General features: G+C 40.6%; 1 protein-coding gene across 4 annotated transcripts in view; it reads left to right on the forward strand.

The window, feature by feature from the left end:
• Window positions 1-13,307, forward strand: part of xirp2a (xin actin binding repeat containing 2a) — a 56,799-nt gene that overhangs the window by 4,257 nt on the left and 39,235 nt on the right. For 2 of the 4 annotated variants that reach the window (XM_034217000.1, XM_034217004.1), the window contains 2 exons: window positions 5,343-5,434; window positions 6,228-6,629. In XM_034217000.1, the coding sequence (XP_034072891.1) occupies window positions 5,343-5,434; window positions 6,228-6,629 (494 nt within the window). Of the gene's footprint in view, window positions 1-163; window positions 209-5,342; window positions 5,435-6,227; window positions 6,630-13,307 lie in introns of those variants that run through there. The other 2 variants (XM_034217003.1, XM_034217008.1) reach the window with 2 other exon arrangements.

Below are 13,307 nucleotides of genomic sequence, written 5' to 3' on the forward strand. Positions count from 1 at the left end.
CTCGGCTTTCCTACGAAAATGTCGTTTTAGGAACTGAATCTGAATCCGGTTCAGTAAGCGACGATGGTGACAATATTGAGCCAGACGATGGACCATTACGTCCTTATTTGTTCGAGCCCGAGGTGATGGTTCACGGCATGGGCAATGGCGAGGATGACCAGGACCAGGCGCCAGATGATGCACCCCTACGCACAAATAATCTTGACTGGTAGGTCCCTAAGCATAGCTCACGCATCTTAAGATCACCTGTAGCCTTTACAAATATTAATCATTGTTAACCAGTTAAGCCCGAAGGTCCCCCCAGTGGACCCCTCCCACAGTTTTTTCTCTCACATGTCTCAGGGCTTCTTAACATTTATGAAACTATTAATGTTTCATACCCTTTTAAAGGTAAGAAACTCCGCTAACTGACAATAAGAACAATTGTTAGCTAGAAAAAACACAAGAGTAATACCAAGCCTTTGAATTAGCATTGAGCGAAACAATGCTAACTAATGCTAACGCTTTTTTACACACAACACACGGTAGTAGAAATGCCCTTATTACTATCTTAACTGCACAAACAAGATATACGATTTAAAGCTGAGACTCCACAGATTCCACACATGTAATGTCATCACTGTAAGACCTCGAATTCCTGGAGCTATCAGCCAGAAAAGAGAAAGTAAACAACATCCGGTTCCAAAAATATTACAATAATTACGTCTTACCTTTTTTGATTTGTGATCAAAAGTTGTGTTCAACGGAATAAAAACAAATTTCACCCACTGACGACGAATGGCTGGGTTTCTTGGAAACGCATGCGTCGATACGCCATTCTCTGCATTTGCTGTCGCACTACAGCCATACAAAACACATCTATTCACCATAATAAAGGTCGGCTATTCACATGCAAATGCTATTGAATGTCCGCCATTGTTTGTGCCCGTCTTCCTATGCTCTCGTCATCACCCGAAGATTCCCGACGATTCCCGAAGTATTTCGTTTCATTGAGAGGGCGCAGTAAAATTGAAAATAAAATGAAACTAGGCGCATGAAATTAAAAAAAATTGTTTATTATGCTTATTTTTTAATAAAAATACACAAGTTAAACCCAAAATTCGCGGATTTCCACTATCCCTTTAAGCCACTTAGCTCCTTATTTCCCTTTTTTAAATGATGGTAACCAACAAAAATGAGTCAGAACTATTTGGTACACTGCATCTCCGATACTGCTAAAAGAAAAACGTGCTTTTTTATTTCTAAAGCAGCTTCAACTGAACTTTTTTAAATGGCGTGAAGCCGACATTCTCACAATGTATTCCTTTAGCAAAAATATATATTTGTAAGAAAAATCCAAATGACATTACTCTTATTTTATAATCTTGTGTTTCCACGAGTTGACCACCAGATGGCAGTCTTGGCATTTACAACAGACTACAGCCATGTGAAGCTAGAATTAAAGCAGAGGAAGCTGAGAGACCAATAAACAGCTGTTAAAAAAAGCCCAGCCACATGCAATAGCATATTTAATTTTTGATAATAGCCCAAGATACATTTTACTGTCCATATATGTGGAAATTGGGCGGTTAAACTTACAATAGAGGAATTAATTCTCTATTTTTCTCTGTTTAGCTGGATGCCAACAGGAGCCCCAATGGTGCCCGAACCTTGCTTTGGAAACCTATAAAAGTCTATTTATACTGGGCTTTTTCGTTAGATTGATTGTTATATTTTCTCTATAAAACCACACGGTAAATGAGATTTTTCAAGCGTGTCAAACTATTGGCCCACTGCAGGACCAATACATCTCATCATAGGATCCGATACATAGCGGCTCCATCTTTTCCTGTGTTTTATTGTTCCCTTTAAACCTGGGTTTTAATGCTGCAGCCAGCTGTGAGAAATGTGAAAAAGTCCAGGCCGTCATTTTTTCCTACTTAGAGGAGGAGGCGGTGGCTGAAAAGCGGTCAGGAGAGCAGATGGCTGAGCGTCTGTCTGGTCTGTTTAAAGAACACCGCAGGAAAAGCCCAGAGTCAAACAAGCCAACTACATTTGCCCGGGATGATCTCAGAGCTTTCCATCCTGAAGACATCAACATTTAAACCTTCACTGAACTCCAGATCAGTGCACACTAGTAAAAGGCTCTTCCTGGATGTGTTGTTTTGATCTTTGTCACAGAGAATATTACAGTCCCACAAATTGTAGCACATACTGAGCAGTGGCGGTTCTAGACCAATTTGATTGGGGGGGCCACTGGGGGGCCAGTTATTTTCTGAGGGGGGCACAATAAATGCAGGACAAAAAAGAGAACTAGACAGTATGAAGTAATTGCGCATAAGAAAACAATGCAATACAGTTATTGGTATTTGTTTCAGTACACTTATTTATTTCAGATAGATCTTATAGTTATTACTGTTAACGTCAGCTTAAGTTATAGTGCAATGTTTGCACTAACACCATATTTATATAAAAATAAAGGCAATGAACAGTTACATCTCTACTTTACATAAGGGTGTCTGCACAATCTTACATTACAGCAACAAAATCCTGTGGTTTTTGGCAAACCGAGTACCAGAAAATATACATTTAAAAAAAACTTTTTATTGTTAGGGGGGCCACAGGTCAGTGTTAGGGGGGCACTGGCCCCCCCTGGCCCTCCCCTAGAACCGCCCCTGATACTGAGTATACAACCCAGCTGCTCTCACATAGCACATGAGCCGATTAAATCCAGCTATTCACTAAAAACAACATTACCACAGCTTCACCTTGAAGGACACCTGTGCATGCAACCTTCTGTTTTCATTGGTAGACCAAACAGCTACTGCATTGCATCACTATCATGTGACCCTATCAGATGACTGGTTGTGTACTATTGAAGGCGAGGGAGGAAGTAGAACCTCAGTAATCGGAGTAGTGTAGCTGTCATCGGATCCACACTGACTGCTGTGTCTACTAGTGAGCCTAGAAAGTGAGCAGGAAGCGTTACAGTGTGTACAGAGAGAAGCACACTACACTCAATTTCAATTGGAAGTGTCTAATTCTGTCCTGAGGTGTACTCAAAATCATTTAGTGTGGTAGTGTTAGATGTCAAATGTTGACTATTGTATTATTCTGTAGTTAGAATAAGAATGATTTCTGTTGTTGAAAAAACATGCAAATATAAGATTAGAGAAGCTACCAGTAAAATACATGTAAAAGACAGAACAGTAAATAATATGAAACTGTTTCAATTCAGTTGGAGATGTTATTTGTTTGTAATGTAAGGGACCTGGAAAATGCTTGTCACCCTGTAAAGGAGGTCAGAGGTCGGCTACACAGATTTGTTGCTGCCTCCATTCCAAAACATCGGGTATGAACCCGTGGGTTATGAACCCGTGGGTCCTTTAAAAGCTTTTCTGGGCCCCTTTTGCCTGTTCCTCAAGAGTTCAAATTACAATCACAACATAAGTGTTCACTTTTTGCTTCAAAGTACACGTCTTTCCTTTTAATCCCTTAAACCCTGAGTACTTTACTGAGAGCTGCAGAAAGGCCTTCTGGTAAATGAAGGAAAGAAGTGCCTGACGTTGTAGTAGATGAGGTGGGCTGAGGATAAATGAGTATGCCAACAAAAGCAAACTGCAGCTCCTTATATTACACATTGTAAGAGTCTGTGGGAAGATGTTTAATATCAGAAGAGAAAATAACATGAAACTTGATTGATCCACTGAGAAACGAGGTCTCTGGAGCATCAAATAATAGAAAGACAAATAATGCAATCTAAAAACCAAACAAAGAACATTTGACCAAATAACCCTCAAAATACTGTTGCTGTACAAAGTTCTGTGTCGTTAGAATGTCATCACAACATTTAGCTAAAGTTTGTTTAAATCGACTCGACTTATGTTAGCTTGCTTAATATTCCGCTATGGTTAGCTAGTAGCTAACTGTCTGTCGGTTGTTTGGTGTTGGATAACAGAGATAAAGCTATAAAACAATAACCTGAAAGATGCTTAAACACTTCGTACAGCTAAATACAACTGACGGTTGTAATTCTCTTTTGGATCATGATGTAGAAAATCTAGGCTTTCAGAGTCCTTAATGTCACATTTGATTCAAAAGGAGGGTTGGAATCAGAGAGTAGCTTTTCCATTTCAACAACCAACAAGATTGAATAATGTGTAGTCAGCTGCTGCGCGTCACTTTTTCCTGGCTAGAGTCTCGAACTCTTTTTCTCTCCTGACTGTATTTCTAGAGCTTTTCTTGGGAACAGATGGACCTTTTGGCTTTTTAAGTACACTCTATATTAAACTGAGGTATTTAGTGACAGCTCTTTGAATGGTTTACTGGAACGTTGACATGTGAACACACATTTCTGTAGATAGAGAACAGTGTCTTCCATCTTCCTATCTTATCCAAGGGATGGTATTTCAGTCTGTTGTCTAAATAAAGTCGTCTGGAGTCCTTGGCCAGGAATTCCACATGGGAGCACACACAGATCCTGCATTATAGTTTATTTAAAAGAAGCAGACAGTGTTTTTACCCTTGTGAATCCTCAGTCTCTCTAAAGCCCCAGCAGAGCTTAAATGTTGACTTGTTGTGTTAAAGAAAAGCTGCTCTGGAGCTTTGTGTCAGGGGGCATTATGTTTGTTCCCACACTGAATTCCACTTAGCCCTGCACTTATAACAGTGTCTGTGTGCATGTTTCTGAATCCACTTGCACTATGCAACGAATCAAGATGCATATCACGGAAAATCCCCACTATTCCATTAGTCCCAAAGCCGTCCTTAGCGTCCTGTTCCTCTCCAAATGGACCCTTTTCCATTGCTGAAATTAAACATTGGATAAAAATGAATGGAATTTCAAAACAGAATATTTGTTTTTAGTGAGAAACTGCTGTAACTGGACTCTACATGGACACTGGATCCAGCTGAAAGTGACACACATACCTTTGGTCCTCCTGAATAATGTATATAATTGGAGTGATACTGTGTCCTCCACAGTACTATCAGATGCATATATCATGACCGTTCATTCATTAAGATTGGATTATCTGGATTGCCTCTCAGTTCCTTTCTCGCTGTATTGATGTTTCTATGTGACTGTTTTTAGGCTTGTAACTCAACTGTCTTTGTTCCTACATGATCCTGTAACTAAGCTGTCGATCTCCATCGGCTTCCTCTGTTCCCTCTTACTCTCCTCTCCATCATGTGCTTCTCTCTCAGAGCCCACATGAATATAACAGGGGGGGGATTTGAACTGATCTAGTTTACAAAGCCCAGTTTCCTCCAATGTAGTGAAAATCACACTTTGTACCTAACTGAAATGTGAGTCACGGAGGAAGCAGACTTAACTTGTTAATTTCCCTTTTGTGCCAAAACAGAAAGCAGGAAAACACTCCCAAGGAAGTGTTGGTGTGGCAAGTGGAAAATGAACAATGTATCCACCATCATGGATGCAGTGCAGGAAAGTAAGGTTAGTTTTAATGGGCTTTCCTTGTGTTGTTCAGGGATAATGAGCTTTGGTACACACCCCGTAGTGTTTCAGGAAGGATGGGTGAGGTTCAAAGTTATTAATTTGTTTCCTGAAAGCTTGCAGATGTTCCTTTTTAACCCTGTGTTAATTGTGGCTTTGCTCTGCATTGCTCGGGGTGCCACAGTCCTTTGTAGCTTATGTGTGAAAAATATCATTGAAAAATAATTGAATGAACCATTTTGGGATATTTTTTAATTCATTTTCTTAACCTTATTTAAACTCAATATTTAAAAAGAATGAAAATAAATAATCCTCCTTTTTCCTCAAACATTTTGATAGCTAGCTGTCAGAGCTAACTAGCTTGCTAACTAGCTTGCTAACTATCTGTTAAGGTAATATTGAATTCAGCCATTTTATTTTCTGTTGAGAGGTTTAACTTGAACTAATAATAACATATCATATATTTTTAGTATATTATCTATGTAAAATCTGAAGTTACTAGTTATTATAGCTGTTTTGTTGAGTTGTTACAGAGTATTAGGGTGGGTTATACTTAAAGAATCAGTCCAACTTCTCCATCTTCTTTCCACTTTTTCACTCGTGCAGCCCCTCTCCTTTCCCCTGTCGTCACTTCTTTGGTCTTTTTTCTCAACTCATATCTCAATTTGCCTTTCTGAGCCCACTTGTGAGTGTTCATAGGCTTCTGTGTATGCATGAGTAATTACAGGGCAGGAGAGAGGGAAAAAAAAAATTCCCCTGTGAACTTTTCCTTTCCTCCTCCTTTTTCTTTCAGCCACTCAGTGTGCCTGCAAGACCCGGAGAGCCTGGCAGACAGAGAGGAACCCACTCCTGCATCTCCATCTCCGATCCTCACCCTCTTAAAACGTCCTCACCCCTGCTGACTCACCTCACACAGTACACTTCCTCTCCAAGTACCAGCCTGAAGGGGAAAAAAGGGGGGAGATACGGTTTCTGTACAACAATGGAAATTCAATCAGGAAATGGAGAGGAGGTGGCGAGTGCAGTGTCGGCGACCTCGGGCTCCGTTTCCCAGAGTTCCCCTGGGCCGCAGGTAGAGGCATCACACGATCCCGTGCTCCGAGAGGACCTGCAGGCTGCGAAGAGGATTGAGAGGTTTGACATTCCACTTGATAACCTGAAGAGGATGTTTGAGAAGCCTGGCGTTGGAAACACAGTAAGTAACTGCAACTCCGCATTTTCATTGTGTTTTCTAAATCTCTCCAAGTAAATTCCTTTTTTCAACCTTACAATGCAAAGTCAGTTGTGGTGAGTGTGAGGTCATGCCTCAAGCATACAGATCTAGTTTCTGAGTGCTGACACTGTGCACTATGTATATATCACTGTTGTAAGCTTCTTCTTTATATAATCACTCTTTCGAGGCGGATGTTGCTTGACCATGTTGTTGACATATTTCTGGAAGAATTGGAAAGTCAAAACAGGATGTCTCTTATCTCTCCGTTTGCTTCGATGTGATTCATTTGGGTTTTTCCGTCATTTTATTGGTGAAAAATGCTTACAGCTCTCGTCTCTTTGCCAGAGAGGAGGGTGGCCTTCTCTCTCTTGCTTTGTTTTTCCGACTCAGCTGGCTTCTCTGAGAGGAAAATCTAAGTCTTTTGGAACTGAAGTGGGTCATTATGGGAAAACCTCTCATTTACCAAATGTCTAAGGATAAAACTAAAAGGCCCAGATGACCTACTTTTTTGCTCCAATGTCATCAAATCAAACCCCATTAAAATGATTAGATTGTGCATGGAACATTTTAAACTCTAAAAACAAAATCAACAGGGGCCAATGCATTATGGGGAATGTGGTTCTCAGTGTGTGCCAGTGTTGACTGCTGGTGGCACTGATACACAGCGGCTGCATCTGTGCCACTGGGTTGGTGATATTCGACACCCTGTTATTTGAGACCTATTTTGGGGGGCTTTATGGTTAAGCAGGATTTTAAAAATAACCCCGGTAATTGGCATGTCGGCTGCTACTGGAAGTGGAGAGAAGCTTCTCCGTCAGGCCAGAGGCAGAGAGAAATGTGAATCTGTTAGAAATCACATCTGGCTCTTGAGAAACATTAAACGGATTAATGTGGTTAATGATCCACATCACTCGAGCTAAGAGTTTAAGATAGCATCGTTTGATGGTTTCTTTTTGCTTTTCTGTCCAGCTGTGAAGGCTAATATCCTAGTTTCTCCTTATCAGACGTGTTTGGGCTGCTGGGGTATGAGCCACAACAGTCTCAAGAGACAAGACCTCCTCTTTGGTTTTATTATGGCTGTTCAACATTCCAGTATTTCTTTGACTGTTAAACATGATCTCATAGGAGAGAGTATACATAGCACACCACTTTTAAAGGACATTTTGCATGTTGTGTGTCCACGCATTTTAAGCTGTTAGTGTGTCATTTAACACCATGTTGTCATTCTCAAGTTGCCACATAAAACAGAACTATTTGGCTAGGTTTGGGTACAAAACTAGGGTCAGTCTTCAGAAAAAAAACATGGCGCATTTGAAGTTAATTCTTTGTTAATGTTGTCGATTCAAACTAAACTACATCGTAAGTCAACATTTGAGTTCTGGATTAAGACAGGATGTGAACAGCAGGCAGTTTTGTGTTTTTTCTAGCCATGCATCCCATCCTCCTCCCTACTTTACGCTCTTTACATTCAATCCACTGACTTCTGAAGCACTTGCTCTGAGCCTTTCATATTTGACATTTTATGTGACATTTAAAAAGCAAAAAGATGCATAGTGATAACACACAAATGACTGATGACTTGTCATTCAAACGCCATTTAGTGACACCATGCAGGACGATGCCTCTTGACAAATAATGTGTCACTTAGCCATTAGTGTGCTTCGATGTTATCAGTCCTTCTTTGTTTGAAGTGTGCGACCCATTAAAGCTGCTACAGCAAATACTTATAAACAATTTATTAGACCCAGAATCTCAACTCTATACAGTTTTGTTTTATTCCCACTGCTCCAATCAGCGTTTTTTTCGAGCTCCGTCATCTGGAGTTATCAGGGAGTGGACTCACACAGTACTCTCCCTGCTCAGCACTGAACAGCAGACAGACATAGTAGGCTATGTACCAATCAATTCGAGCTAGAAAACAGTACTTGGAGAGTGCATTGGTCTTGCAATTCAATGTCAGAACCCTATGCTACTTCGTGACCAGGAGTTAGCTTAAAATTAGCATGTATACTGGCTGAGGCTGAGCTTAATATTTAAAGATGTGCTCTATTTTTCTTCCCGTGGCCTGTATTATTTATTGAAACGGTATGATGTCATTGGACGGCCAGCAATAACAATGAATGACAGACTCCCAGGTGGTCGCTCAGCTGTGGCCCACATCCTCAACGGGCGTTTCCAACAGCCGCAGATGTGTCGTCACGCCGAGCTTTATCTCGTGTGCAAAAGAGCGTGTGGCGAGCTGATCCTCCAAGGACACTGGCTCGTGTTTACAACATCTGTCTGACCTTCTGGGCAAGATACACACTGATGCACATGCATGAGACAGATGAGGTGCTAAAATGGTTTTATATCATGCAGGGAGGAAAGAATTCTCAGAAGCATGCATGCACACACTTTTTCGTTATTGACATGCATTTTAAAACAAGGCTCGTCATCAAAAATAAGAAAGCTTTCCATTATGTTGTACAATTAAGTTCATGATGTGATGGCTGCTGTTTGCCAGTGGGTGGCAGTGGAGCGTCTTTGAGTTAAACTGTCACTCTGTGAACCCTATAAACTCCATGAAAGGAGGATCAATGTTGTGCTCTTAATCAGGAGTTTATCACAGTGAGACGATTACTAATCACCTGCAGTTAATTAGAGTTCATTCTCAACGCCTGAAGGTGTCTTCAAATCGCTTTTCTGTTCAGATTAGAGGCGTCAGATTATCAGGATTTGCATATTTGCTGAAATATGATGGGTTTGGCAAATGTAACCCAACACAACATAATTTAAACGGATCTCACGCCATGGGATGACACCTGGCTAACAGGATAACATGGTTAAGTAGGAACTGTTTTAGGTGGCTGACTGTGAATGAGGTGTCTACATACATTCAGACAGTGGCTCCACAGGTCTGGAATGTCGCCTTGGTTTATTTTCATAACTCGTATCATCACTGTCACTACATCACTCTTGCATGTTTTATGTGTCTGGCTCATGGTCAGTAAGATACTTTGGATTTTGTTCCTGTGACCATATCTTTCGTTATAGATCTTACAGCGTGTGCTCTTGAATATAGCCTGTTTGCAAACGGCAGAAGTCAATTTACGCAAATGGAGAAATGTATTGTATGCGGTTCCTTTTTATCGACTTTTCCAGGCAATTTCTTGTCTCTTTGCCAAATCTCAACTGACATGTTAAAAGATGTACATAGTCCTGCCTTTTGGCTAATTGTCAGCCATTTCCCCCGTTAAAAGAAAAAAAAAATCAATCATTATGCAACACCTTTCCTAAACGCACTTCATTAAACGTTAAATAAACTAAAAGCCACAATGTGTCTGCAAGAAATTGATCCAGACTTGATGAGGACACCCGCGTCCTCATCAAGTCCATTGAGCTCGTAAAAATTCCATTAACTTTTACCAGGCATCTCTTTCGTCTCACTTTCGCAGATTCAAATCTTTTAATGGAGCTGGCAGCGGAGCCGTGTGGTGACGCATTGCTAGTCTGTTGTGTGATGATGACTTGTTGCTCGCGCCTTGGCTCGTAGAATACTTGCTCTGTTCTGCTGCGAGCCAAACACAGCTGTGAAACTCCCCGCTTCATTTGTCTCGTTCAGATGACTCATTGGCTACCTGGCGTTCGCTTTGTTTATGGATTTGACAAATAAAAAATGACGTAAAAGTCGGCTCCGTGTTGTTGTCAGACCCATTTTCTCCCAGAGGTATTATAGTAGCATGTGCATACTCCAACGTATGATAATCCATTCCCATAGCTGGGTAATGAATGCATATCTGCAGGCTTTCTGTTTTGTGACTCAGATTGTCTTTTCTCTAACACCCACAGCCCTACAAAAGCATACGTGTTCAACAATTAGCCAAAGACCTCAAGGCTTCCTTGCTCAATCATTCATCATGGCGCTGTCAATGAGAGGGCAGCATCGTTTCCATGGCAAAAAAAGAGGAAGCACTCCAATATTCTTTGGCTGTGTGTTCATTTACTAAATCTCAATCATTAAACCTTATGATGAATGAGAGGAACAGCATAAAGACACAGTTGTTACAGTTAAACATAGTGTCTAAAAGCCATGGAAGCAGCCACATTTAATCATCTCAAGGCCTTTTTCTCTTTACAGATATTTTAGAAAGCATTTCACTGAGAGGCTGTGCACATTTGTTGACATCTTCTCATCATTTAGCACATTAAGTAGTAACATTTTGGCTGTCAGTGTCTCTGTATTGTTGGTGGAAATTGGCCCCGGTTGTCTCATTACTTGGTACGGGTGCTTGGACAAAGTCAGTGTGCCAAATAATGGTCCCATGTTAGCATGAATAGTTGGAAGCAGGAAACCGGAGCTGCTAAATATAACATATTGGAGGATTTGATACTGTACATCACACAGGGAAATAATTGTTTTAATTTAAGTTGGGCTGATGTGTCCACATGATGCAGAAGTTTGAACCAATGAATGAAAAAAGGCCATTCTAATTGACTCTAAGCTACATTGCGCAGCAGTACCTAGAACTAAATGCTAACGTTAGCATTCTTACATACTCAAAATGACTCTGCTAACACGCTAATGTTTTATTGGTATTACTGGAAAAACGTTATACTTCTTAATTGTAAATCACTTGCTTGTACATACATTTCCTATTTTTAAATCTTGACTAAAGAAATGTCATCCTAGCAAATAATTGGATCTTTTATTTGTATGTAACAATGTACGTCACTATTTCCCCTATATTTAGTACCAAATCTTACTTCTTTTCAGATGACGTCATTGGAAGTATAATAGCCCAATTTACAACTGTTATGGAGACATTTCAAATCAAATCAAGTTTTATTTATATAGCACATTTATAAACGATTTTTGGTCGAGCCAAAGTGCTGTACATAGACACTTTACAGCTAATACAATAGCACAGATTGTTCAGAATATCAGTATGAGAAAAAAAACAACAACACCCTCTATCCTTAGACCCTCACATCGTACAAGGAAAAACTTCCGGAGAAAACCCCACAGTTTATTAGTTTCCCTTAAAACTACAAACCCTAACCCTATAATGGCACTCGAAGAAAAGTCAGGTGATTAATATAGTCCGTTGGTTCAAATGCTGAACGCATAACATGTTGTGGTCATCCATCCCATACGTAGCTGTTGAAACATTTGAGTCCGGGACAAAGTAATTCCAGTAGAAGGTGACGTGAAGTTCGTCCACATGCACAAGCTCGTATTACTCATTTGCACAATTATAGACTTAAATCCCCAGAATTCAACGAGGCATGCAGTAAGTCAGCTCCATGCTTCAGTGTATATTTGGAGAGGCTGAAAACAGACCCGCAGCCCAAGCCACTTTAGAGTCATCGTGTATAAATAGTAGAGCCTGGTGATGTTGGCATCCCTCACTGAACATTAAGAGAGCACTGATGAAAGAGACTGAAATATGATTCACATTCAGTGAGCATAAGGCCATATTGTGAGAAGAGAGAGGCCTGGGAGAGTGGATGGGAGGGGGAGACAGAGAGCAAGGAGGATGAAGATGGATAGGGAGCCATGGAGTCTCAGCAGGGGCGTTAGGGGGGAGAAACCAAATGAAAAGAGAGTTCATAAATTAGCAGGTAAAGCAGGTCACAGTCTGATTAACTAATTATATTCATGTTTCGATAATGATAAGCTTCATCAGGCCCTGCTTCACGACTGCACAATCTCAAACACTCCTTTTCCCAATTTTCTCTTTTTTTCTGCGTCTTCCCTTCCTTTGAGACAAGCACATGGCTTCCAATTTGAGCCCTGGGTTAGATAATCTGAGGAGAAGAGGCCCAGAATATAGAATGAGGAGCTCTGGCACAGAATCTTATAACATTTTATGAGGAAAAAAAGACTTGTATTGATCTATGTGAAACACACGTCTCATATTAAAAGTGTTTAAGATAAATCTAAGTGTGCCCATGTCCTGTACGGCAGACCTCCAGCCTGCATTATTGGCCTGCTAATGTCCCTGTTAATAGGCAGCAGTCAATACACACAGGGACTTTCTGCAGCCAAGCTTTGAAACTCAAAATCATTGGACGTCTGTCAAGCTTTTAATTTATCTGCCGCTCACTAGATCTGGGTCAAATTAGTCATTTGCAAATGAGCCCAGTTGGGCAAGCTAAATGACTCGACCCTCCTCTAACAGCTTCCACCCCGAGTGACGCTGAGCAGGACACTTAACCCTGAAAAAAAGTGTGAAGCACTCAAACTGTGGCTAAAATTGTTGGGAATTTGGCCTCAAACTAACAATTTAGAAACTGTAATGTCTTGTATGGCTGCTACATGGCGTTTATTTGATCGAGACAGCAAGATTATTAGGCACATTTTTGAAAATAGCCTCTTGTGGCTTGGTGATGTAGAAACTACTATAGGGACTACCCAAACCTCCTCATTATGTGCTATACGTTTTGTATTATTCATTAACTAGGTGTTATTTCAATCCATTGGATTATTAAAGAGGGATTTATACTCCCCGTAGGTTCTTTTTGATGTTCAGAGCTCCCTAAAGCAACTGCATTTTTTCCTAAACTGTATAACCATTTGCAGTAAGTGCCTCTGACTGAAATCCTCCTTACTGAAAATGGGAAACAAATAGCCATGTTGCTACTATACTGGACCAGCCCCTGGCCTTCCTGTAGCAAAGC

This window comes from Gymnodraco acuticeps, unplaced genomic scaffold (genome assembly GCF_902827175.1).
Source record: "Gymnodraco acuticeps unplaced genomic scaffold, fGymAcu1.1, whole genome shotgun sequence".
Taxonomy (NCBI): Eukaryota; Metazoa; Chordata; class Actinopteri; order Perciformes; family Bathydraconidae; genus Gymnodraco; species Gymnodraco acuticeps.